We start from the raw sequence: 27,118 nt of genomic DNA, 5'->3' as shown, positions 1-27,118 counted from the left end.
CTGCAAGTGTATGAATATAATATTTATATTTATACAATATTATACTATAGTATGTGTATATTAAGAGAGATAGGTTATGGTAGAAAATGGTGACTATATGATTATATATAGACATTTGAAATCTTGGTGTGTTTGGAAAATGAATAATTGAACTATTTTACATTTTTACTAGTTCAGGTCAAACTAAAATAACCACGCATGCGCACAAACGATGGAAAACAAGCCGTTTTCTGACCATATTAGGCTTTATTTACCTTTTATCTGCAACTGAGCTGATAATAAATGTCCATTCTAAACAAATAACCCGTGTTTATTCTTGTGAATTGTGTGAGAAAAGACACGTTTTTGCTCTTTATTGTAGATTTTAAACTCGAGTTATTCCTGCGTTATTCCGCCACACTGAGGCTTCATAACGTCGCTCTGACTCACAGCGTCCAGTGTTTGTGTTTTAAACCCCGCCCACTTTTTCATGGCCGTGTCCCAAACGCCTTCACGTGGACAGTGTAGGTGCGCTAGGCAGAGACGCAGAAACGTGTGAATGTATTCTAAGAGTGGACTCGGGTGCACGTGAGGAGTCTGTGCACGCGGATTGGACTACAGCCGGGTGTCACGCCCAGTTACAGGACTCTGGTTTAGAGGAACGTGTGTACACACTTACACACTTAGTAGTTTACAGTGCACACACACACACACACACACACACGCTTGAATCCACCTAAGACCCATCAGATCAGATCTGTTTATTCTAACAAACAAAATGTCGCACAGGGTTGTTACGACCACGTCCACCACCACGAGCACGACGACGTCGGATGGATCAGTTTTAAACCCGGGGTACTGCCGCTCTCACTCCGGATTATTAAAGATTGGACAAGTGGTGAGATTCCTCTCTTTATTATCTCCTTTCTGACACTAAACACCATGAAATCATCTCAGAGTGGAACAGAGTTCCTTTAGATTTCAGAGGTCACTAAACTACCCAGTTGGTTTCTCACTGGTTCCTGCATTCCTGCGTTTCTGGATCTCATCTCTCAAAACACTCTCAAGATTTCTTACAACAATGTACATAAATAATAACTGCAATGTTGTGGATACATTTATTTTTGCTTATTTCGAGCTTCGGTTTGCATTTTTTCTGGACCAGAAATCTCTCCAAACTCCCATTTAGACCCCATTAAAAGAACTTCTCAGCTCTGTAGAAACCACTTTCTGAAAGACATCTCAGAAGATCGCTGTAACGGAGGAGATCGAGCTGAAGGATCTGACGGTTCTGCGTTTTCATGGTGAGATTCTCGAACTCCTTCAGAAGAACCTATTCGCCTCTGATCTGGTCCGATCTCACAGGAAGGAAGGCCATGAGACAGAGCTGTGAGAGGAACATCACGACTGATGTGCTACAGAGAAGGACGTTATGAAACTTCAGCACTAAGGAAACGATGGTGGTGTTTTTACAACCACACAGTTAGTCACAGTGTCATCAGATGGTCACCATGCTGAGATCTTCTGCCTATAGGATGGTTTGTGAAATCTCATCTCCTCATTACGCACTATAACTTTCAGCGAATCGGTCGAATGGGGCGTGGCCTGACGTTCACAAACCTAATGAGGAGAAAACGTTCCAGCTGACCACAACTACGTTCTGCACTCAGACACCTTCTATTGAGATCTAACAGGCTCCTATTCTGCTGCAGTGTGTGTGTGTGTGTGTGTGTGTGTGTGTGTGTGTGTGTGTGTTTATGAGCCCTGAAAACTGTGACATTTTATTCTATTGTGTAAATAGTTAAGCCGTAACTATAGCAACAGCCGTGTAACAGGAACAGGGTGTGAATGTTTCACTAAAACGTTCTTGAGTTTTTTAATCTCACGTCCTTACTGTTACGTGTCGCTAAATAACATTAGTGAAAGTCTGAGATCAGAATTTGATCCTTAATTAATTCTGATTAAATTACATTTCATATACACTATACAGTCAAAAGTTTGTGGACACCCGAGACACACCTGTGGAGATAAATTCAGACATGTAGTAAAGTCAGGTACTGATGTAGGTGAAGGCCTGAGGTGCAGTCAGTGTTCACATTCATCCCATGGAGCTGCTTTGTGCACAGGGGCATTGTGATGCTGAAGCAGGTTTGGGTCTCCTAGTTCAAGTGAAGGAGAAACGTTCTGCTGCATCCAAAGACGTCCGATACGATTGTGTATCTCGGAGTTTGTGGTAACAGTTTGGTGAAGAACCACATATGGCTGGAAAAGTCAATTGTCCAAATGCTGTTATTTTTTACATTTTGTTTGTGTGTGTGTGTGTGTGTGTGTGTGTGTGTGTGTGATCAGCTGACCCTCATGATTGCCTTCCTGTGTGTGCACTTCGCTCCTGGATGGACGGATTACAATGCATTCCGCTTCTTCGAGGTGGTCACGCTGTGGTTCCTCTTCGCCTTCCTCATCTTCTTCCTTATGTATGTGTTCAGGCTGCAGGCTAAACTCCCCTGCATTAACTGGACGATGACGGTGAGTGGGCGTTACCCTCACACGCACGGGTTCAGAGACACGTGTCTGACCTCAACATGTCTTTTTGGTTTTGTTTTGTTTTTTAGGAGTTTTTTCACTACATCTTGGGCACAGTCCTGGTCTTCATCGCCTCGATCGTAGCAGCGGTGAAGAGCCACAGCATCTCCGCGCTCCTTGCCGGATCTGTGAGCGACCTCTTATTCAAACCGTGTATTAATACAGATAAAAATGATAATTAAAGATAATTAGGATAATTTTTTTAATCTGATTATTTGCTGATTATACAGACCTCAGAACTGCATTATATATAAATATAAAGAAATATATAGTTTTATTCTAATTCTTATATAAAGTTCACACATGCTGATAATTACATTTCTACATTTCCTTTCACGTCTTCATCACATTTTTGGTGGGAAAATTAATAAATAAACAAATAAATAAAGATCAAAGAAAAATCTGAATGATGCCAAATATGATTTTCTGTTATTTTATTATATTTATATGTTTATATTTTAAAGTTAATATATTATATATTCATTCATTTATTATATATTATAAATAAAGACAAACTGTCAGAGTGAGAAAAAAAAAAGCTAAAAACGTGTAAATATTCAGACTCGGAGAAACAGAACTGAACGTAAACGTTTGTGTGAATTTCAGAGAGAAAGTTCAATGTGATTTTGCAAATAAAATTTCTGTAGAACAGGAAAAGGAAATAAAAAAAAGTAGTGTAGGTTTGAAAAGCAGGAAACACACATGCGTGCACACACACACACACACACACACACACACACACACACACACACACACACACATACTTTTGAAACAGGGGAAATTCTGCACCACACCCTTGGGTATTATTTTATTAATAAAATCAAATCTTTTAGTTAAATACAAATAAATAAATAAATATTAATTTTACTCCCTGGTCAGTATAAATACTTGATTGTGATTGGCTGGAAGGAGTTCAGGTGTAAATAGTGGATTGTGATTGGCTGGAGGTTCAGGTGTGAATAGTGGATTGTGATTAGCTGGAAGTTCAGGTGTGAATAGTGGATTGTGATTAGCTGGAAGTTCAGGTGTGAATAGTGGATTGTGATTGGCTGGAGGTTCAGGTGTAAATAGTGGATTGTGATTGGCTGGAAGTTCAGGTGTGAATAGTGGATTGTGATTGGCTGGAAGTTCAGGTGTGAATAGTGTATTGTGATTGGCTGGAAGTTCAGGTGTAAATAGTGGATTGTGATTGGCTGGTAGTTCAGGTAGTTTGCGTTTGTCACCTAAATTTAAAATGCTGCGCTGCGTATAAACACCTGTAACCATAGTAACATCCAGTTCCATCAAACTCCGGCAGCTTCATTATTAGTAGATTATTTCTATAAATAAAATCTGGATCTTCTGGCACTACTTTCTGTGTGGGTGTGATTCGGAGCAGCAGAACTGTAGATGTATTTAAAATACGTAATAAAAATGAAATGTTATTTTCAGTTTTTCAATAACAGCTTTAACTGTTTAATGTGCATTAAATCTGTTTTTATGCTTAAATGTTGTTACGCTTTAATGAATGAATGATTATTATTTATTTTTTACAGATTTTTGGCTTTATTGCGACGTTTCTTCTCGCCCTCAGTTTATTTACGTCGTATAAAGTCTTGTGTGGCTACCAGCAAACCAGTGAGTATCTGACTATTTTCCGGGCGTGAACACTGGAATAAAAATGTAAATGTATATGTTGCTATGGAAACCATGATTATGAAGTTGTCATGGTGAGTAAAAGCAAAACTCTTATTCTCATAAACAGGGACTGTGGTTATGGAAACATCATTAGATACGTTTCCTGACCAGGATTTTAAGAAAATTACTGATGAGACATTAAACCACAGAAATCACCGCTTGTGTAGTTTAATGTAAAAATAACAGCAAAACCCAGATGTGCTCAACAGCTGTAGGAAAACAGCGAGGCGGACGCCACGGTCTCAACTCCCACTTTCTGTTCAATCACAGACCTGAGGCGCTGAACACCCCCCCCCCCCCCCCCCCCCCACACACACACACACACACACACAATCACAGACCTGAGGCGCTGAACATTCCCCCACACACACACACCCACACACACACACACACACACACACAATCACAGACCTGAGGCGCTGAACATTCCCCCACACACACACACACACACACACACACACACACACACAATCACAGACCTGAGGCGCTGAACATTCCCACACACACACACACACACACACACACACACACACACACAATCACAGACCTGAGGCGCTGAACATTCCCACACACACACACACACACACACACACAATCACAGACCTGAGGCGCTGAACATTCCCCCACACACACACACACACACACACACACACACACACACACACACACAATTACAGACCTGAGGCGCTGAACATTCCCACACACACACACACACACACACACACACACACACACAATCACAGACCTGAGGCGCTGAACACCCCCCCCACACACACACACACACAATCACAGACCTGAGGCGCTGAACACCCCCCCCCCCACACACACACACACACACACAATCACAGACCTGAGGCGCTGAACATTCCCCCCCCACACACACACACACAAAATCACAGACCTGAGGCACTGAACATTCCCACACACACACACACACACACACACACACAATTACAGACCTGAGGCGCTGAACATTCCCACACACACACACCCACAATTACAGACCTGAGGCGCTGAACATTCCCACACACACACACACACAATCACAGACCTGAGGCACTGAACATTCCCACACACACACACACACACACACACAATCACAGACCTGAGGCGCTGAACATTCCCCCACACACACACACACACACACAATTACAGACCTGAGGCGCTGAACATTCCCCCCCCCACACACACACACACAAAATCACAGACCTAAGGCGCTGAACATTCCCACACACACACACACACACAAAATCACAGACCTGAGGCGCTGAACATTCCCACACACACACACACACACAAAATCACAGACCTGAGGCGCTGAACATTCCCACACACACACACACACACAAAATCACAGACCTGAGGCGCTGAACATTCCCACACACACACACACACACACACAAAATCACAGATCTGAGGCACTGAACATTCCCACACACACACACACACACACACACACACACACACACACACAATTACAGACCTGAGGCGCTGAACATTCCCACACACACACACACACACAATCACAGACCTGAGGCACTGAACATTCCCACACACACACACACACACACAATCACAGACCTGAGGCACTGAACATTCATATATTTTTTCCCTCTGTTTGTTTGATCTGCAGGCATCGGAGTGTAACGGGACGCGATCCAAAGCCACATTAAGGAAAGTTTTTGATCAGTTTGTGTACCGAGTGCCTCAGAGTCGGGTCACGTCCTGAACGCTGCAGTTTACACCAAATTAAGAGATAATCTTTAACCCCACACTCACACTAGCAGGCAACGTGTCTCTTGGTGCACGCCTAGCGAACGCTACTGAGGTTATTTGTGGGCGTGGCCTACATCTCGCTGTACTATGAAGGATGCTAGTGTGAAGGCAAATAGATAAAACTCCAACTAGTATAAAGTGTTGAGAGAAGAAAGTGATTCATCAGGAGGATTCGACTCTTCAGACTGAACTGATTCTGACTCACTGAATGTGGATTTGTTACTGTTCATTTTTGCAGTATTAAAATTTGTGATTCCAAAAATGGAAAACTTTTTTACACACTTTTATTTTTAAGTCTTATTCACTGCAGCTTTGATTTGAGTTTTTTTGCGCTCCATTTAAACCGAATAGTGTTTATTTATTTTTTAAAGAGTTGATAAGAGTTAAATAAGGATTAGTGAAGGGTCTGGAGTACAGTGTTGATCTACAACAAGACACAGTGACACTTTTCGATGTTTTCTTTTTGTGATCTTACTGTTTAAATGCTTTGCTTTTCTTTCTCGCGTCTCTTTTGTAATGAATAGTAAGCGTTACTCTGTTGACTTTAATGGCAAAAATATTAAATATAATATGAATGTCCAAACTATTTTTGTGTTTTCAGTTTTTTATTTATTTTTTTTTTAACCATTTTTAAAATAAAAAACCCAAAACAAATGCAAGGTTTGTTTCCTCCTGTGAAGCTGCTCCACGGCCTGCATTTGCATCCTGAAAGCTGATTGGCTTTTATATATTATGATGTAATAACACTTGTGCCTGTTCAAAAACCTGTTGAGTGGTGACTTTTAACTTACACTGCAAACTCGCACTAATACTGTAAAAAAAAAAAAAATTTTCATAATTAATATAGATTCTTATTTTTATGTTTATTATAATTAAGTTTTATTCTGCATTATATGTTACATACAGTCGATTATAATACAGTAATCTCCCGCTTTCCCGCGGTTGGAATCTCGCGCCCCGGGTTTATCGTGGAGTCGCATTTCCCGCATAACTAATTAGTTTGGCTGATTTTCCGGGTGTCTCGAGGAGAACATCAGAGACCAAAACACTTAAAGGGAATTTTTTAAAAAGAGTTTTATATTAAAATAATGAAATTTATTAATTAATATATATATAAATAATAATATAATTATTAATAATAAAATGAAGTTAAATGTTAGTACAGTACAGAACTGTGTACATAAAATAGCATATTTGAGGTGGCGTTCGTTTATCGCAGTTTTTGGTTTGTCATGGGCGCTTTTTTAACGTAACCACCGCGATAAACGGGGGATACTACGCTAAATTTACGCTCCGACGTCCACACGTGAAGGGGCACTGCCACAAACATATATACTGTATAGTTTATACATTACAGTATTATTATTTGCTCTGTTGATTTATTTATAATCGGTAAAAAACTTAAACAAATTTCAGTTTACTGCCCCACACTGATCTGCATTCTTTAATGGAGTGCTGTGACTTCACACTGAAAACAGACTGAATCCACGGAGAGAACGTACGAGGCAGAAGGAAAAGGGAGGAAACCTACTGCAGCTGGGATTCGTGTTGAAGGTGTTCAGTGGCCAAAAAAGTCTGCTCATGAATCCTCACTAGTGTTCAGACATCAGTCCTGCTAATGTTTTTCTCCTGGAAACAGGAGTTTCCTTCACCCAGACTCGTGAATACGACCACTGTTTTCATGCAAATCACTTCACTGTATTTATATTGGGTTGTTTTTTTAGAAAACCAAATTCCCCCAAGGTGAAAGATTTAAAACTACACTGTATAGAAGTTCTCTGACCTTTTATTCCAAATAGAGCAGATCATCTGAGACACGTTCCAGTGTTTTATTAGTACATTTGCATCTGCAGGGTTGAAGCCCTGAGGGTAACATAGCAAACAAGTTAGAAAAGTGTACAGCCACCAGATTAGCATTTTGTACTGTGTGTGTGTGTGTGTGTGTGTGTATATAAAGCTTTGTTATGACCTTGTATGACCTCGTTATTTATCAACATTTAGAGACATCACTGAGATTAGAAACAAGGCTAAGAACAAGTAAACGTGTAAACTCAGACGTCTGATGTGAATGTGTGAAGAGAAAAGGAATAACGGATAACAGATGAATGTGAGATGTTTGGGCTGAACATCTGTTTGACTCTGATCTGGAAAGAATCTGTCGTTCTCAAAGCAAATGAAGGACTAAATGCTAAACGGATAAACGGCTGCTCTCAAGCTCGTGTGTTTGGTTTTGTAAAGCCTTGGGCCTCCTCAGTATAAACAGCAGGGAGACAGAGTTGGATTTAGAGCGAATCAAGCAAATGAACATCAATTGTTTAAACACTAAAACCTACAAAACCTGAGTGTGTTTCTTTTGGGTGCTGAATAAAAAGAATCTGAATTAATTAAAAGAGTGAAAATGTATAACATTCAGCTCTTAAATTTTTATCAGGTTTATTTTATTTTATTTTTAGTCTATTTACAGTCTATCTGACAATAATAATGTGGATTGTCCTGATTTTGTTCTGCTTCCTTTGAAATTCGGTAAATAAACAGGAAGCGCTTATCTGTACTGTGGAAGGGCTAAATAAATGTTAATTGGACTATAGATGTGGAAAATCTTTGAGTTGTTCCTTGCTTATTGAACAATCTTTTAAACAAGATACATTTTTTAGCTTAAAAAAAAAAATCTGAATTTTAAACCATAAAATGTTTGTGGGAGTTTTGGACTAAGATTGGATTTAGTTGCACTTGTCAGTGCTGGCCAGAAGAGGGCAGTGTTGTAGCAAGAAAATCTGTGTGTATGTATGTATGTATGTGTGCATGTATGTATGTATGTGTGTGTGTGTGTGTGTGTGTGTGTGTGTGTGTGTGTGTGTGTGTGTGTGTATGTGTGTGTATGTGTGTATGTATATGTGTGTGTGTGTGTGTGTGTGTGTGTGTATGTATGTATGTGTGTGTGTATGTATGTGTGCATGTATGTATGTGTGTGTGTGTGTGTGTGTGTGTGTGTGTGTGTGTGTGTGTGTGTGTGTGTGTATGTGTGTATGTATGTGTATGTATGTGTGTATGTATGTATGTATATGTGTGTGTGTCTGTGTGTGTGTGTGTATGTATGTATGTGTGTATGTATGTATGTATGTGTGCATGTATGTATGTGTGTCTGTGTGTGTGTGTGTGTGTGTGTGTGTGTGTGTGTGTGTATGTATGTATGTGTGTATGTATGTATGTATGTGTGTGTGTGTGTGTGTGTGTGTATGTATGTACGTGTGTATGTATGTATGTGTGTGTGTGTGTGTGTGTGTGTGTGTGTATATGTGTGTGTGTGTATATGTGTGTGTGTGTGTGTGTGTGTGTGTGTGTGTATGTATGTATGTGTGTGTGTGTGTGTGTGTGTGTGTGTATGTTTGTATGTATGTATGTGTGTATGTATGTATGTGTGTATGTATGTATGTGTGTGTGTGTGTGTGTGTGTGTGTATGTGTGTGTGTGTGTATGTGTGTATGTATGTATGTGTGTGTGTGTGTGTGTGTGTGTGTGTGTGTGTGTGTGTGTGTGTGTGAATACAGTGGGTAGGGAAAGTATTCAGACCCCCTTAAATTTTTCACTCTTTGTTATATTGCAGCCATTTGCTAAAATCATTTCATTCTTCTTCCTCATGAATGTACACACAGCTCCCCATACTGACAGAAAAACACAGAATTGTTGACATTGTTGCAGATTTATTAAAAAAGAAAAACTGAAATATCACATGGTCCTAAATATTCAGACCCTTTGCTGTGACACTCATATATTTAACTCGGGTGCTTTCCATTCCTTCTGATCATCCTTGAGATGGTTCTACACCTTCATTTAAGTCCAGCTGTGTTTGATTATACTGATTGGACTTGATTAGGAAAGCCACACACCTGTTTATATAAGACCTTCCAGATCACAATGCATGTCAGAGCAAATGAGAATCATGAGGTCAAAGGAACTGCCTGAAGAGCTCAGAGACAGAATTGTGGCAAGGCACAGATCTGGCCAAGGTTACAAAAAGATTTCTGCTGCACTTAAGATTCCTAAGAGCACAGTGGCCTCCATAACCCTCAAATGAAAGACGTTTGGGACGACCAGAACCCTTCCTAGAGCTGGCCATCCGGCCAAACTGAGCTATCGGGGGAGAAGAGCCTTGGTGAGAGAGGTAAAGAAGAACCCAAAGATCACTGTGGCTGAGCTCCAGAGATGCAGTCAGGAGATAAGAGAAAGTTGTAGAAAGTCAACCATCACTGCAGCCCTCCACCAGTCGGGGCTTTATGGCAGAGTGGCCTGACGGAAGCCTCTCCTCAGTGTAAGACACATGAAAGCCCGCATGGAGTTTGCTAAAAAACACCTGAAGGACTCCAAGATGGTGACAAATAAGATTCTCTGGTCTGATGAGAACAAAATAGAACTTTTTGGCCTTAATTCTAAGCGGTATGTGTGGAGAAAACCAGGCACTGCTCATCACCTGTCCAATACAGTCCCAACAGTGAAGCATGGTGGTGGCAGCATCATGCTGTGGGGGTGTATTTTAGCTGCAGGGACAGGACGACTGGTTGCAATCGAGGGAAAGATGAATGAGGCCAAGTACAGGGATATCCTGGACAAAAACCTTCTCCAGAGTGCTCTGGACCTCAGACTGGGCCGAAGGTTTACCTTCCAACAAGACAATGACCCTAAGCACACAGCTAAAATAACGAAGGAGTGGCTTCACAACAACTCCGTGACTGTTCTTGAATGGCCAGAGCCCTGACTTAAACCCAATTGAGCATCTCTGGAGAGACCTAAAAATGGCTGTCCACCAACGTTTACCATCCAACCTGACAGAACTGGAGAGGATCTGCAAGGAGGAATGGCAGAGGATCCCCAAATCCAGGTGTGAAAGACTTGTTGCATCTTTCCCAAAAAGACTCCTGGCTGTATTAGATCAAAAGGGGGCTTCTACTAAATACTCAGCAAAGGGTCTGAATACTTAGGACCATGTGATATTTCAGTTTTTCTTTTTTAATAAATCTGCAACAATGTCAACAATTCTGTGTTTTTCTGTCAGTATGGGGTGCTGTGTGTACATTCATGAGGAAGAAGAATGAACCTAAATGATTTTAGCAAATGGCTGCAATATAACAAAGAGTGAAAAATTTAAGGGGGTCTGAATACTTTCCGTACCCACTGTATATATGTTATTTCCCAGCTAAATATCTTTAAAGCTTTAATTATCAGGTGTCCTAAAAATGTGGCTGTAATTTATTGTGATGTTCTGAATGAAGAATTTGCTATACAACTTTTACACTTAGAAAACCTTCCCTTTCTCTGATGCGACTTTAAAGGTTCTCTGTAGAAGCCTTTTGCTGGATTCTGATCAGACAGGTTTCGGTATTAGACCTTAATTTGAGGAGTTTCGGAGCCTTTAATACTCAGATGAAGCTTTGAGTTATTATTATCTGAAGTTTTTTCACTTTCAGTTTACACACTTCCTGTTGAGACACTTCCTCTACACTTTGTCTTCCATTCCGCTTTCTAAGTACAGCTTCTGTGTGTAAATGTGACCTTCACCTGTAAGAGCAGCAGTAAGTGACTCAGGAAGCTCACGCCTCTGAGGCCTGCATGGAAACTTCAGTTACTGGAAATGTTTATTATGAGAAATTCCCAGTGTACTGGATTGTGTTCATTGTTTTAGGTTTGATGAGAAAAAGTTAATTTTATTTTACATGAGCACAAAATCATCCCCTTGTTGGAGTCCAGGTTTTTTTTTTCTCTGCAGTTTTCTGCTCCTCAGACCAGAACCTGCCTGATCCATCCTGAAACCCGAGCTCTGAATGGAGAAAGTGGGAGTTAAGTGGTTAAGGCTCTGGGTTTCTGAGAGTAACATTGAAGGTTTAAACCCCAGTTTTGGCAAGCTGCCACTCCTGGGCACTCCTGAGGCCCTTGACCCCAGCTGCTTAACATCTGTGCGATATGTAAAGAAAGAATTTCACTGTGCTGAAAGATACAAGTAAAAAGTCCCCCTTTACCACAGCGTGTGTGTGTGTGTGTGTGTGTGTGTGTGTGTGTGCATGTTCTCCACATAAACAGCCTGAAGATCCACCAGGTTCCAGTGAAGGTTCACCTCAGGAACCCTGAAGTTGGATTTGGACTGTTATTGATATCAACAGTCTGATCTGTGTATCTATTTCTGTGAAGATGCTTTGAGACCATGCGTGTTAGAGGCGCATCATAAATAACAGAAAAGAACTGAATTTTTTTTAGGACAAATGTGAACGGTTTATTTTCCACGTTTCAGATTTGAGGGCAAAGGAGCACAGGACCGAGCCGGATGGAGCTCTGTCTCAGGAGGAGGAGTGTGTGTGTGTGTTAGAGCTGGAGGAGATCCCCTTCTGATTTAAGGGAAAACTTCTCCGTCCTTTACGGTAAACTGCGAATCACGGAAGCAACGCGCGCACACGCACACACACACACACACAGAGAAAGAGAGATAAAGAGAAAACGAGGTAGGTCATTGATCTAAATGATCTCTCCATCACTTTCTAACTTTATTTTATTTGTAATTAGTTAATAACTCGATATTAATCCGATAACTGCGCGCTCGTGGTTGTTTCTTTGAAGTCGCACGCGCAAGTACTTTCGCTTCCGGTTTTCCGGTGGTCTCGTGGCGCTGTCTGGATTTCGGTTACAGTGTTTTTTTCTGCTCCGCTTTTATCATTAGTACATTTATACATTTATCACGTCACGAGTTTCTACATTTAGTCGCTTCGGACCATCTTTTTTTTCATTGCACGCGCACTTGATCTCCTCCAGGATCTTCTCCTGGAGATCTGCTGAAAACTGGACAAGTTTGTTTACAGGAGCAGGAGATGGTTTACTCTGCACCACTAACTCTGAACTCTTCATCGTGTAAAGTTTCGACATGATCAGTTCACTTTAATCATCTTGTTTTAGACTTCAGAAAGTAAATCTGGTCTCTGAGAACCGCTTCCTGAACCAGGGTGGTTTTTTTTGTTGGGCAAAACATTTGGGTTCAGTTTTGTGTTTTCTCCAATTAGAACTTGGTGAAAGTAACACATGGGTTCTGTTAACCAATCTCAGCGCAGGAGGCGGGGTTTATTTAAATATTGTAGTTTAATAACAGGAGTTGTGACGCAATAGTGATCTGCTGTATACTTTCTAAAACATCTCCATCCACACAAACTGCGTCTTTAGGAAACATTTAAACCGTTGACGATTTGAGAATATCTGCAACACAATCATATTTGTTGACTTGTGAATTTGTCGTGCAGAAGTTTGCCTCGGTAAGTAGATGTTTGCTGGTCATGTGATGAACATGTCAGTCGTGGTGTTTGAATCTTTTACATTCAGGACTTTCAGGTTCTTCTTTCTACATAAACGTCTATTCTGTAGGAATCTGCTAATCTGGAGCAGCACATGCTACACTGCTGCAGTTAGCTCCAGCGCTAGGTTCATTACAGTTTCCCTCCGTTTTCAGATTTCCTGCAGCGATGGCGAGTCCAGACGCGGTGTACAACACCACCACCACCACCACCCCCACAGCAGCCAACAAATCCAATCGATGGTTCATCGTTCCCAATCCCGAACTCAACTTCACCAGGTTTTTTGTAAAAGTGGCAGAAGTGGTGAGTTAATGCTTCATGACTTCCTGCTGTGGTTTGAGATTTTATAGTGAAGAGCATGTGGTTTGGGACACGTCCACAATTAACACTAATTAAAAACTAAAACACTAATTAGCAGATTTGCAGATTGGAACACAGCCCCCATCCTGCTGAAACGAGATTCGATTGAACCCAAGCTGAAACAGTGACACAGAAGTTCTGTTCAGATATCAAGTGGAGACACCAAGAACTGCTTGTGTGTTGTGGCCAGGCTGTTCCTTCACCAGCCCCGGCTCTTGTTCTTGTTGTCTAGCATAAGTTTTCGAGATGTTCCAGCTGTTCCTTTAGCAGGAGCATGTAAATAGGTTTGCTCATCATCTCCCACTCGACATGTGAGCGTCTTCATCACGTCTTCTGAGTTAAAGTGTGGGTGTGAGAGTTGTGATGAGGCCGAAACCACACCAGGGTGTGAAGCTGTGAATGAGTCTGAGACTGATCTTTTCCGTCTAGTTTCCTCGCTTCACATTGCTTCTTCTTGATGGTCTTCTCTGTGTCCTTCATTCTTCATGTTAATGCTAATGAACAGAGCAGCCAGTTCAGAGTTGATGAACATTAGCTTTTAAAGAACTTTAACAGGAGACAAACTGATGTATATCTATATTTAATTACTAAACTTTCCCCAGTCCCAGAATCTGTTAGAACTTCTGGGCTTGGTTTTGGGACGACCTGTTTTGGCCTCAGCTGTGATGTTCTGGGAGTGTGTGATTAATTATTAATTAAATGGACTAGAAAAAGGAAAATGTTCTTGTAGAAGTTTATTGTTTTTTTTAGAAATTTTGTGATGGACCAAGCTTTAGGAAGTGCATGTAGAAATCTCAAACTGAGCTCTCAGAATAGGTGAAGAACAAATCCAGCATTTAACCAGATTCATTCTTAAGACCTGTTGTTCATCTCCAGAACACATGACATTTCTGTGGCTCTGCACCTCCACCTCGTTCCAGACCCGTGTGTGAACACTGGTTTGTTGTTGGACTGTAAGAACTGCACTGAGGCTGAGAACCAGGGCAGGAACCTCTCTAGATTGGACTACAGTAGATAAAAATACTCAGTGAATCCTTCAATTTCTCACAGATTTGAAAATAATTATTGATGTTCACTGCAGCTGAGATGCTGATATTCAAGATATCCTTCTCAGATCTCTGCTGCTACGTGAACATCACGCATCACAACACTACGGAGACCGAGGCGTGTCCTGAGAGTCACATAGAATACACATCAACATGGTCTGATATAAAACTCTCGGATCTTTTCTGAGAAGGTGTGGATTTCTCAGTGTGGAGTCACAGATTGTTTGGAAGATGATCACAGTGCAGATGAACTGGAGATCATGTGAACAGTGAATCGCTTGAATTTCGTGATGTTGTGAAATCGTCTGTAGTGTAACTACTGCCTCTGAATTCTTGAGAAAAATTTCCCTGTGCTCACTACACACACACACACACACACACACACACACACACACACACACACACACATTCTCCATTAAGGAGTGTAGCTGAACTCTTTCTAGCGTGGCGTGTCCAGATCAGCCCTGATGACGCTCCCCTGGCGTGACCGTAGCGTGTTTGGGGTTCACTAATCAGTAATTCTTTAGAACTTGTGCTAACGTGATTTACATGGGTCCGGTTCCGGTTCCGGCTGAATAAAGTAGGTCAGCACAAAAGCAGTAACTCAGAATTTTCCACAACTGCTAACCACGTCTCCTACACACTTTATTCCTGACGACACTCTGTGACCATGTGACCGGTCACATGATTTATATCTGACATTTACTGTTACATTCACTCCACATGAGAAATGATTTATTTTCATTATATCATTTATTATTAATTGTGATTGTCATTCGAACAGTACATTTTTGAATTATAAAATATTATTTAATGATATTTAAAATAAATGGAAAATAAACCAAATGAACGTTTAGGGAAAAAAAAACAAAAAACACTTTTTTATGTTGATTAAATTAAGTAATTAATAAAATTGGCCCAAATCACGTTTTGAGTTTCCAAGTTCAAGTAAACGCAAAGTTTTATTGTACCGCATCCGAAGAGTTTGGAGAAGAACCACATATGGCATGTCCTTGTTATCTGGTTTCTCTCAGAGCAGTTCAGCAGGTGGTTCGGTGTGGGTAGAACCTGGGAGAAGTTTATTGTTCAGTCCTTCTCCTTCACACAATAACGAAATGACTGAACAAGAAACACAGTCCATGTGACCGACTGTAACATGTTTACCAAAGTGTTCGGTTTACATCATCCATCACGATCAATCATAATAATTATAGCTATAGTAATTACTGGGGTGGCCAAAGGGGTGGCCATGCTTCATGCCAGGGTGGCACAGGCCAATCTGACACTGGTGTAGATGGTGATAAAGACCATATAAGATATGATGTAATAATAAAATTTATAATAATAATCATAATAATAATAGGTTATAATATGGTTTAGCAAAATGGCCAATTTTTTTATTTTATTTTTCAGACAAATGCTTTTGATTGATCTTCACTTAATCAGTTAATTAGCTGCTTCAGTTGGTGTGTCTGAACAGGCGTTTTCCCAAACTCTTCTGTCACGTCGGTCCAAATCTGTCACGTTAAACCACTGAATGACGCTTCAGCGTTTACTGATGCTGAGGTGCAGCTTAAAGCAGAAAAAACATGTTCAGATGTTTAACGTAGATGTTTTTGAACATGTTCCTCGACATGTTTTTCCTGCTTTAAGCTGCACCTCAGCATCAGTAGTCCAGACTATTGGGTTAGACACGTTTCTTGTTTGTGTTGAGTTGTTTGTGTTAGTGGGCGTGGCCTGTGAAGTTTTTACATGATATAATATTTTAAACTTTCGGTTTTAAACGCTGAATTGAAAACATTATGGAGTGATATTAAGAAATGATGAGAAGAACTCGGTCAGTCATGTTCTGCACTCTTTCATTCCGGGTTCCTTCTGTCACTAATTTGCTTAAAACGAGTTTATTTGCATAAACCGTTCTGCTGCTTGGTTCTGTAACCATTCAGTCAAAAATCAATCAACATTAAGTAGCGAGTTACAATAAATTCCTCCATAAATCTACTGAAGCTCTCGTATAACGTGGTCACGGCTTCCAGATGATTGACATGTAGCCCAATCACATTGCACCAGCAGAGTGGGTGGTGATGAGAGCAGTAAGAACAGGTTTTACTGATGATGCTAATGATAAACACACACACACACACACACACACACTGTGTGATCATTTACTTACAGGTTAACGGAATTCCCCTTCATCATGTGCGGATCTGGGAATTTATTTCACCTGTAATTCCACTAAAGTCCTGATTTAGTCGCTTAAAAAGGCCAAAAAATCCAATTTTACGTTTTTATATTATTTTATTTTAAGGGATAAATATGGAAAAAACAGGAAACATGCAAATTGTTCAAGTCTGTACAGAGAAATATAAAGCATGTGGTCTTTTATTGCGTTTATCTTCAGCAGAGTGACGGAGCAGGAAGGTGTTTTGTCCAACACTGAACAGTTCTTAATCTCAACACTGATGGAACTGGAATGAATGTTCTGTTGATGAGGATAAAGATGGGTTCAGTTTGGAGTCTCAAGGTTTCTTGCTCATGAAGTCTCCAAGTTTTTCCTTCACCACAGTCGCCGCTGGCTCACACATTACAAACTGAGGGGCCAGGGTGACGCGTGAGGGCCAGAGTGACACGTGAGGGACGGTGTGAGGTTGTAGTTTAAATCACTCTCTGGAACAAAAGTTGTGAAAGGAGGTGTGTTCAGAATCCTCAGGTGTGTGTGTGTGTGTGTGTGTGTGTGTGTGTGTGTGTGTGTGTGTGTGTGTGTGTGGAATCTCCCTAGCTTTTTACGGCCACTTATATCAACATTCCGTTTATTTTCTGTCTGAATTTTCAGTAAAGGTTCATCAGAAAAAGAACGGGATTCATTAATCACATGACCACAATAATGTTCTTTTTCTCTTTCTGGCATTTTCATATAATCAAACATCATCATTATATTATTATTATTTGCAGTGGAATTTATTTTGTGTTTGAAATTTCTGGCTTTTTGCAAGTCAAATCTCTAGTTCGTGTGTGTGTGTGTGTGTGTGTGTGTGTATGATTATTTGAGTAATCTGCATTAATGTAAACATGTCCCACCTCCACCATGACCTCAAAAACAAAAATAAAGGGTCTCCAGTGAGTCAGTGTGAGAGTTCATGAGGCTTTTCTGCATGTTTCATCTGTATATCAAGGGTCATGCTGCTCACTTTCAGCTGCTGTGTGTGTGTGTGTGTGTGTGTGTGTGTGTGTGTGTGTGTGTGTGTGTGTGTGTGTGTGTGTGTGTGTGTGTGTGTGTGTGTGTGAGAGAGAGAGAGAGAGCGCAAGCTAGGTTTCTCTCAAAGCCGCACAGAACAAGTCGGAAAACCTGCAAATGGCAGGGGAAATGTTCCTGATTTTAAACACAAACACACACACACACACACACACACACACTCTGCTGGATGTGGGTGTATACGTGTGAGTGTGACTTTACTGTGTTCACTGTTCACCCGTATGAACTTCCTATCGGTTGCTCTTAAAGGAGGCGTCTTTTATTTAATTTTTTATTTAATTTTTTTATTTCTTTGGTTCAGACCAAAGAAATTCATACGTGAATTGATCAACAAATGATCAACTTCTGACTCATGGCTCTTTCAAAAACACGCCTTTATAGTGCAGAAAAAAGTAGAAATAAAACCAGACGTTCTTTTTCTGTTGCGTGTGCAGGAAGTTACAGCTCTGCCTCTGCCATGTTAATCTGTAGTCTGTGACTCTCAGGACACGCCTCGGTCTCTGTAGTGTTGATATTCACGTAGCAGCAGCAGTGCTGAGAGAACGCGCTCGAGAAACGGTTTAGCAACGAGAAATCAATCTACATATCAAATATCAACAACCACAGATTATTGTTCACTTTATAAATAATAATTATTGAAAAAAAATATTTTTTTGCTGAAGCAAATATGTTCAAAACGATTCCTCGCTTTACAAATTTTAACTCGTATCCGATACTTTAATTTTTTATTTTATTGAAGCATCACATTGTTAACTTTATGCCGATGCACAGATGCGGATCGGTGAATCTTACAATCCTAAATAAATAAAAAAATATATATGTATGTGTGGAAATAAGCAATAAATCAACAAAAAAACTAAATCTGATATTAAACTACTTTTATAAGGGAATAACGACACACAGGAATAATTTATTAGCTGAATATTCATATTTATTCCAATATATTTCATCATTATAATGAACTCACACCATTGTACAAACCCACACACACATCACCAAGCGTTCCACTGCTCAGTCACTGGGACTCGGCCTGTCAGAAGCACCATGCTGAGGTCATGTGCTCCTGACTTCCGGATCCATGTCCATGTTCAGATCACTCCAGATCCATTGGCTGATGTTTGGAGGTGTTCCTTCAGCTGCTGGAGATCTCAACAGTTTCATACTGCCTCTCAGTGGTTTTAATCTTCTAGCTGATCTGTGTGTGTGTGTGTGCACTCAAGGCTTAAACAGGTTTATATATAAATATGAGCTGATATATAAACATAATTTATACACTGTGACCTTGAGGATTTCTCCGCCGTGGTCGGTTCTGTTCTTTTGTGTGACTTTGACAATACGAGCGCTCCTGATACGTTACTGAACAAAAACTGTGGTTGTGTTAAATTCGAATTGGATTTGCTTTACTTCCTGTTTCCGAGTCTGCTGTGAACTGCAGTCTCTGAGCTAAAAACAGAGATTAGTGTGTGTGTGTGTGTGCGCGCGCACGCATGCTGGGGTGTGGTTTGTGTGCTGGGGTGTGGTTTGTGTGCTGGGTGTATGTGTCTGTGTACACTGTGTATCTTGTCTGTCTGTGTGTGTGTTTGTGTGTGTGTGTCTTGTCTGTGTGTGAGTGTGTGTGTGTAATGTATCTGTAAGCAGACTGTATCAAACAAAGTGGAATTAGTGAGGGAGAATATTATTGCTGTTACGTCACACTGCCCCCTGGTGGTGCACGATGGGAACTGACTTATTCTTCTCCTTTGTCTCACTCGTCTCACCTGCAACGAGCAGGTTAAATCTAACGGCTTTGTGTCTGAGCTTTAGTTTGCGTTTATTCAGATTGATATCTTGCTTTTGCTTATAAACATTTACACCCACAGTACATATTTTATTAGAAATAATAATGTCATTTATAAAGCATGCGATGAACCTCAACACTTTTACACAGCAGAATAAAAATAAACTCGTCCTAAATGATGCGTAACCTGGAAATGTCCTCGAACATAAATGTTATCAGTCCTGAAACCGTGAGATCCCACTGCTGATCAGCGCTTCCTCTTGATGTTCTGTCGCTCTATCGTTTCTTCTCTCCGCTGATAAAACCTCATGTCCCCGGTTTTTCTCCTCCAGCTCCTGGCCTTCGTGGCGTTCATCCTGGAGGAAGTGGTGACCAGCTGCACTTCCTGCACAGCTCTTTACTTCTTTGAGTTTGTGAGCTGCACTGCCTTCCTCTTCACACTCCTCCTCCTCATCCTCCTCTCCACGCCACTGCACCAGAAAGTCGGCATCAACTGCTGGTCTCAAGTGGTGAGCGTCAGTCTCCAGAGTTTATCATGTGACCCGGGCGGAGATCCGACGGATCCAGTAGTCTATAAACCTGTTTTATTACAATTCAGCTAAATTCAGACCTGAATGTCTATCGATATGATGCTGTTTCTATGGAAACGATGGAATGCTATGTTACTGTGGATACATTGGGTAAAGTGTGTGACAGAATGAGACGCTAACTTCCTGTTCCTGTGTTTGTCCTGCAGGATTTTGGATACTCGGTTCTGATCTGCTTGTTTCTATTCATCGCCTCTGCAGCGTTTGCGGGGAGCAACAACAGCGGCTCGGAGGTGGAGAAGGCCACCGTGGTACAGTGACATTTTTTTTTTTAGTGTGTTGTGTGTGCGAGTGAGTGAGTGAGTGTGTGCGAGTGAGTGAGTGAGTGAGTGTGTGCGAGTGAGTGAGTGAGTGAGTGTGTGCGAGTGAGTGAGTGAGTGTGTGCGAGTGAGTGAGTGAGTGTGTGCGAGTGAGTGAGTGAGTGTGTGCGAGTGAGTGAGTGAGTGTGTGCGAGTGAGTGAGTGAGTGTGTGCGAGTGAGTGAGTGAGTGTGTGCGAGTGAGTGAGTGAGTGTGTGCGAGTGAGTGAGTGAGTGTGTGCGAGTGAGTGAGTGAGTGTGTGCGAGTGAGTGAGTGAGTGTGTGCGAGTGAGTGAGTGAGTGTGTGCGAGTGAGTGAGTGAGTGTGTGCGAGTGAGTGAGTGAGTGTGTGCATGAACACACTGTTGTAGACTTTCTCAGACAGTGGGTTTAATAATGTGCACAATGTTTTTGTGCGCTTACATTGCCCCCTGGTGGTGAGTGATGGTAACTGTTTCTTTTCGTTCTCTTTTGACGTTTGTTCCCATTTTTCATCTTCATGAACCCCATCCGACTCGATCTTTTGATAATTTAAATGTATTAATACATTATTCATGTTTGATTATATTATATATAAAAAAAAATGTAGACAAAGAAAATTTTTTTTCTTGAATAGAAATTGTATTAAATTTATCCCCCCCAGGGATTCGGCTTCCTCGCCGCCATCGTCTTTCTTGTAGACGTGTTGATGTTCTACAGGGAAAAAGGCATTCCATTTTTTGGTCTGAATAAAGCTCCAGCGGCGGGTTCGACCGAGCCGGTGCCCGAGGTCGAGAAACTAAATACCAATGGCACCAGCGGCACCAACTGATCCAGAACCAAAGAACCCAAACCCAGCCCGGCTTCATCCACATCATCACGTGTTCACGTCTTATTTCACGCCACTGCTTTTATTTATAGAGCTTCTCGATCCGACTCCTCCATCCTCGTCTGATTCACACTTTCGAATGAAGTGGTTTGTGATATTATTTTTTATGATGATTTTTATTTCTCAGCAGAGGAAATGAGGTTTGAAATTTCAGGAACATTTCTGTTCTCAGTGAGGAGAATCTCCTCAGAAAGGAAACAGAAAAATGAGTATGAAGCCGTTTGTGCCTTTTAGAGCAAGTGTGAAAAATGTGATGAAAGTAAAACACTTCAGTATCTTCATAAAGAGGAGCATCACCTCCTTCCTCTAACTCGTGTATGAGTGTGTGTGTGTGTGTGTGTGTGTGTGTGTGTGTGTGTGTGTAAGTCTGTGAGTGCAGCATTCCTCCACTGACATTTTTGTTTCATTCACAAATTTGGAATGCGTAGACGATAAAAGATTCTACAGATCAAACAAACGACGATATTGTTTATTTTTTTAAGTTTTATATTTTACATTTTTTTTTGTCATTTTTTGCTGTAATGTTCATCAGGATTAAAAAAAAACATCCAGTAAAAAAAAAAAAAAATCACGAGTAGTTTAAATATTTATGGATCTGAAGTTGAGTTTTAGCTTCCTGTAATAAACACAGGGTCGTTCCAGTTTAACGGTGTTGGGACTCCGGGCTCCCGGCTCCGGCTCCGGCTCCGGGCTCTGACTCCGACTTTGTCTGTTTTTTCCGGTTGTGAGAAGGAGGAGTTTGTGAACTCGAGTGTGTTTGTGGATTTGGCGGCTCGTGCGTTGGTATGAAATTTCACACTTTATTTCTTTCTGTACGATTCATCAACAGTGTGGTGACATTTGAACGACAGGTTTTTTTCAGTTTGGGTTCAACGCTCTATAGACATTGCATTCTTTCCTCTGATCCTGGTGCAGGAGTGTGTGTGTGTGTGTGTGTGTGTGTGTGTGTGTGTGTGTGTGTGTGTGTAAGAAAGTAGCAGAGATTCTCTCCTCAGTCTGATTAAAATCTCCTTAATCCTTTATCACATCTTGGATTGTGATGTAACAGATGAGTTGCTGATGAGCTTCAGGTTTGTTAGATGTGGGAGATGTGGGTGTGGCCTGTACCAACATACTCCCATATATATATGAGCATATTATTCACATTTCTGCTCTGCAAGTAAAAACAGTGTAGTTTAGTCTTGTATAAAACCCTTCATATCAGTTTGCCTCTGTGTCGTGATCATGGAAAAAGTGATGCGGTGGGAACGTGGGATCAGTCACAGCTCATTTGCATAAAATTGTTAGGAAAAAACTTCACCCCAATGTTCTTCGACGTTGCAGGCGTGAACGCAGAAACCTCTCGCCGGTGCCGTGACCCCTAAAATCAGCCCGAGTGTCATTTTATTACTTTATAACTAATTCTAAGTATTACCTTCTTTTACTCTTTACTGCTGAATGATTGGCTGGTTTGGGTTTAACACGTTCACACACCAGTGGTCCTACTGAGTAAAGGAGTGTACAGATGTTTTATATTTCATATCAGTCTGAAGTGCAGCTGTTTTGGTTTGAAGCTGCAGAAGATTAAATCCTAGCGATATTTTATGATGTATTTTTAGACTGTGATTGTCTTTTCTACCCTACTTATATAATCAAATCTTAAAGTAGACGTGTGTGTGTGTGTGTGTGTGTGTGTGTGAGAGAGAGACTTGTTTAATGCTCGACCTGTTAAATGGACTGCGATGCTGAAATACTTTTGCATGAGCACCTTCTGAATTTTCTATTCCAATGAACTAGTGTGAAGTAATATTCTGAATATTGTGTCCTGATTTTAATTTAAATTTAATTAACTTAAATAATAGTTACTCTGGGACTTTAATGCTTTTATTATTTACATTGTCTTCATTAATGATGCTGTTTCACAGTAAAACATGGAGGAGTTTTATACACAAACATAGGACAATCATAAAGGCAAATTCTCCAAAATACACACACACACACACACACACACACACACACACACATTCCACTTACACAATCAGTAATTTGTCCTAATATTTTTGATTCCTGTGTACATATGAAATCTGTCTTATGTTTTGAAGTTTTTTATTCAAGACAATAATAAACACAAATTAATGCATGCGTGCACACACACACACACACACACACACACACACACACACACACACACACACAAACATTCCAGCTGAACAATTAATCAGTAATTAATCACTTTGTCTTAATATTTTTTATTCCTGTGTGAATATTAAACCTGTGTAATGTTCTTTGTTTTTGTTTCAAGACAGTAATGCAATAAAATACAAATGAATACACACACACACACACACACACACACACACACACACGTTTCTTTAAATATGAATAAATTTCAGTACTGATTAAATGTTAAATTGTTGTATTTCTTATTTATTTCTGGACATTAAATGACGTCACTGATATCAGACTAAAATTGTACGTGTTTGAGTGAAACAGTGAGAAATAATATTACAGAGGAATAAGAAAGTTGTATAAATGTATTAGATAATCTTAATATTGCAATATTTGCAACAGCACACTTTTGAGAATGATGTTTGCAGTATTCACATCATCACATTTACTAACATGTAAAACTCGTGTAATCCATTTCCATCCAAAACTTCCAGTAGAATGTGTTAATAAATCTGCTTCTGTTTCCATAGTAACAGCTCGATCGCGGTATATGACTCGTACACCGAACACTCCGCTAATAACAACACTGATAAATAAATTGATTGACGTGGTGAAGAGATCAAATACTGGGAGGTGTTTAACATTTACTCGTATCACAAACGGAGACTCCGGTGAAGGAACGAATATAAAGTTTAATATATACATAAATAATATGCGCTATTTGTCTTTTATTTTAAATAAATTAATTGTTTGTCTTTGCTGTGGTATTTAGAGTAAAACATTGTGTTTATTGTTGAGGAGAAATAAGCAACATTAAGGTGGAAGACTAAATATATTCCTGTACATGTTTTAAAGTAATTTTGGTGTTTTAAATGACGTGAATTATCAGGACTCCAGATGGAAACTTTGCTATGTTTCCACACGGACGGTTAATGAGGTGATTCCGGAGAAACTTTATCTCTTCTTTCATACGGATTACAGAATCAGAGAAGTTTTTTATTTTTTCCATGTGAATTTATTTAAAAGACTTCGAGTTTTCTATACATATATTTATTATGTATGTGAGGAAAATATTCACTGAGATTCAGGTTGTTTTATTGATGTGTCCGTAAAGAAAGATGACAAAGACGGCAGAGAGCGCCCCCTGCTGTTTTCTTTATTTTACAAAAGCAGTGTGCCGTTCAAATGAATTTGCATTTTGACAGCCTTAATTAATATATTAATACAAAGCGAATTAAAAATGTTGTTCTCTAATGAATGTATTCAGACTGAAGATCCACCACGTACAACACAAGCAAAGAGAAGATGATGATGATGATGATCAGGAATGTCTCTGTTCTCAGTCATGTTCTCATCACTGACTCCCTCTGTCTCATACACGTTAATCCCAGACTTCTTACTGCCTTCTGCCTGCTCATTGTGAGCTTCAGAAACTAGTCTACGTCTGTGGTGTTTGTGAGACAGGAGATGATCCACCAGTGGATAGAAAAAGCAGCACAATGACAAACATGAATAAATATTGATATTTCACCAAATAGATTAAAACTAAAGTAACGAGTCTGGTGTGAAAATATAAGAAGTAGAAAATACAGATATTTGTGTAAAAATGTAATGAATAAAAAGTTAAAGGTTGTCCGAAAAATGAATAGTTAATTAAAGTACTGATTCCAGTAAAATCTTCTTAAATACAGTAAGGAAGTATTTGTACTTCTGCCTTCAGGTTTTGTTTTATTCCGTCATTTAATCTATGTGTGTAGTGCACACATGCAGGAATTTATTTGATTTAACTATTATATTTTTAAGTTCGGAAATGTAGAGTTTGGAGATGAATCAGTTATGACCGTTTTCTCGGTGTGACCGCTAGATGTCGCTGTTTCTCCGCTGTTTAAATGACGGCGCTGCAGCAGCAGGTTAGAATAAAACCCCGAGCAGTCCGGAGTGTCGGTGTAAAGCTCAGTGTCTCTACACAGGAGCAGAAACACCAGTCACTTTGTGTAGAAAACTCTGAGCATCTTCCAGGCTTCTTTATTCCTTTCAACGTCCTAGCCTTCATCATCTCATCATCATCACCATCATCACCTGCACATCACCTGAGATCAGGATGGAGTTTTACCGCCTGCAGGGACGAAACGCTTGCACACTTCCCTCTCTCTAATTTCTCCATGAAAGCCTCAACTGCCAGGATTTATTTCTCCCATGTTTAAGGTAAGTTCAAGCGGTTTCTCTTTCTTTTAGTACGTCAGCAGGTGTGTTTATAACATAGAGCTGTAGCAGATCCTGTTTCTGATCCTGTAGATCATCGTGAAGCAGCGTGGACGCACATAATCATTCTGCTTGTGTAGAACTTATTTCACTTTTAGTACGAATGATGTGATCATGAATGCATTCGGATAAAACCAGCTGAGTTTCATGAATGAAACATGTTTATTACTTAAAACAATTAGGAAAGTTAATGTTGCATGTTTACTGATGCTGATCTGCGTGTGTCTGAGTTTTTCTCCATCACATTGACCCTTATAGCCTCTTAAAACCAGAGGAAACCATGAGGAACCCCTTAGATCCTTACCAGCTTGGGTTCTGGATCAGCGGTGAATATAAAGTCCTCCAGGTGTTACACAGGAGATGAGGGATGTCGTCCTGGACCTGGTGCTGAATCTGGACAGCGACGCACCACACTGTCAGAACTGCACTTTTAGCTGACCTCATAATTAGTACCATAGTGTGACTCCTCTGAGTGGTCAATGTGGAAACCATTCAAGTGTTTAGCTAACTAACAGTCACTAGCACTTTTCAGGGCCACTTCAGGCGCCAAACGGCTCCCAGTTCGACATGCAAGATGCTGCTGGGTCTTTATCGACGTTTCCTCATTATTTATTCATTTAGTTCGACCATTTGTAAAAGGGGAAGAAACTGGTTATCTCAGATCCATATATTTTAACACGCGACTTCTGGCTCCTGTCAATCAATTCACAAATACAAACACACACACACACACACACACACACACACACACACACACACACACACACACACACACACACACACACACACACTTCCCTCACACAACCCAGGAAATTGTGCAACATGAATTATCAATGTAAAGGAGGATATTTTAAGACTAATCACATGAAAAGCTCTAAATAAATCTGTACCTCAGAAATATAAAGCACTGATCAGGAAACTGCCCTGAGCGACTTCCTGTACCGTCTTTATACACCTGATAAGTATGTAGTTTTGATAACGTTAACCTGTAGCCAGGTTTTCACCTCATGGCAGAAGAGGCAGTCTGGCTTTGGTCTGTCTGGGACCAGTAAAAGGGGCGTGGCCTACACGTCTATCAATCTCAGGAGCTGTAAATGCTCTATATCTGTTGTTTCCAGTAAAATAGGGTGTGGCTTCTGTATGTTGTTTTATAGAAGGAGGTGTGGCTTTCCTGTACCTGT

General features: G+C 40.4%; 3 protein-coding genes and 2 long non-coding RNA genes across 10 annotated transcripts in view; 4 read left to right on the top strand and 1 right to left on the bottom strand.

Moving 5' to 3' along the window:
* Positions 1 to 531: 531 nt before the first annotated feature.
* On the top strand, positions 532 to 6,601 carry cmtm7 (CKLF-like MARVEL transmembrane domain containing 7). 2 transcript variants are annotated; one of them, XM_083529221.1, is made up of 6 exons: positions 1,036 to 1,423; positions 1,463 to 1,517; positions 2,329 to 2,505; positions 2,592 to 2,690; positions 4,098 to 4,179; positions 5,873 to 6,601. In XM_083529221.1, exons 2-6 carry the CDS (start codon positions 1,482 to 1,484, stop codon positions 5,884 to 5,886), a joined length of 408 nt encoding a protein of 135 aa, XP_083385347.1. In that variant the 5' UTR covers positions 1,036 to 1,423; positions 1,463 to 1,481; the 3' UTR covers positions 5,887 to 6,601. The 2 variants fall into 2 exon arrangements, with proteins under 2 accessions (XP_083385346.1, XP_083385347.1); XM_083529220.1 differs by lacking the exons at positions 1,036 to 1,423; positions 1,463 to 1,517 and adding an exon at positions 532 to 877.
* On the top strand, positions 5,278 to 5,714 carry LOC310719475. The gene is made up of 2 exons (XR_014531494.1): positions 5,278 to 5,349; positions 5,658 to 5,714. It is a non-coding gene; the product is annotated as an uncharacterized lncRNA (long non-coding RNA).
* A 5,833-nt stretch (positions 6,602 to 12,434) lies between the features above and the next one.
* On the top strand, positions 12,435 to 22,201 carry cmtm6 (CKLF-like MARVEL transmembrane domain containing 6). Of its 2 annotated transcripts, none has more exons than XM_083529219.1 (5): positions 12,435 to 12,503; positions 13,496 to 13,643; positions 20,109 to 20,285; positions 20,513 to 20,614; positions 21,303 to 22,201. In XM_083529219.1, the coding sequence occupies exons 2-5, from the start codon at positions 13,509 to 13,511 to the stop codon at positions 21,468 to 21,470; spliced, it is 582 nt and encodes a 193-aa protein (XP_083385345.1). In that variant the 5' UTR covers positions 12,435 to 12,503; positions 13,496 to 13,508; the 3' UTR covers positions 21,471 to 22,201. The 2 variants fall into 2 exon arrangements, with proteins under 2 accessions (XP_083385345.1, XP_083385344.1); XM_083529218.1 differs by lacking the exon at positions 12,435 to 12,503 and adding an exon at positions 13,042 to 13,301.
* A 412-nt stretch (positions 22,202 to 22,613) lies between these two features.
* LOC310719474 lies at positions 22,614 to 24,098 on the bottom strand. The gene is made up of 2 exons (XR_014531493.1): positions 23,706 to 24,098; positions 22,614 to 23,535 (listed from the first exon to the last, which is right to left on the bottom strand). It is a non-coding gene; the product is annotated as an uncharacterized lncRNA (long non-coding RNA).
* Positions 24,099 to 25,589: 1,491 nt separating this feature from the next.
* cpne4a (copine IVa) overlaps positions 25,590 to 27,118 on the top strand; it is a 33,479-nt gene continuing 31,950 nt past the window's right edge. For 2 of the 4 annotated variants that reach the window (XM_083529213.1, XM_083529211.1), the window contains exon 1: positions 25,592 to 25,880. The gene's annotated coding sequence lies outside the window, so the exon portion shown is untranslated. Of the gene's footprint in view, positions 25,881 to 27,118 lie in introns of all 4 variants that reach the window. The other 2 variants (XM_083529212.1, XM_083529214.1) reach the window with 2 other exon arrangements.

The sequence above is a fragment of the Silurus aristotelis genome (assembly GCF_946808225.1).
Source record: "Silurus aristotelis genome assembly, chromosome: 25".
In the NCBI taxonomy this organism is placed as follows: domain Eukaryota; kingdom Metazoa; phylum Chordata; class Actinopteri; order Siluriformes; family Siluridae; genus Silurus; species Silurus aristotelis.
The sequence above is the reverse complement of the archived record's forward strand: the minus strand, read 5'-3'. Positions and strand labels throughout refer to the sequence as shown.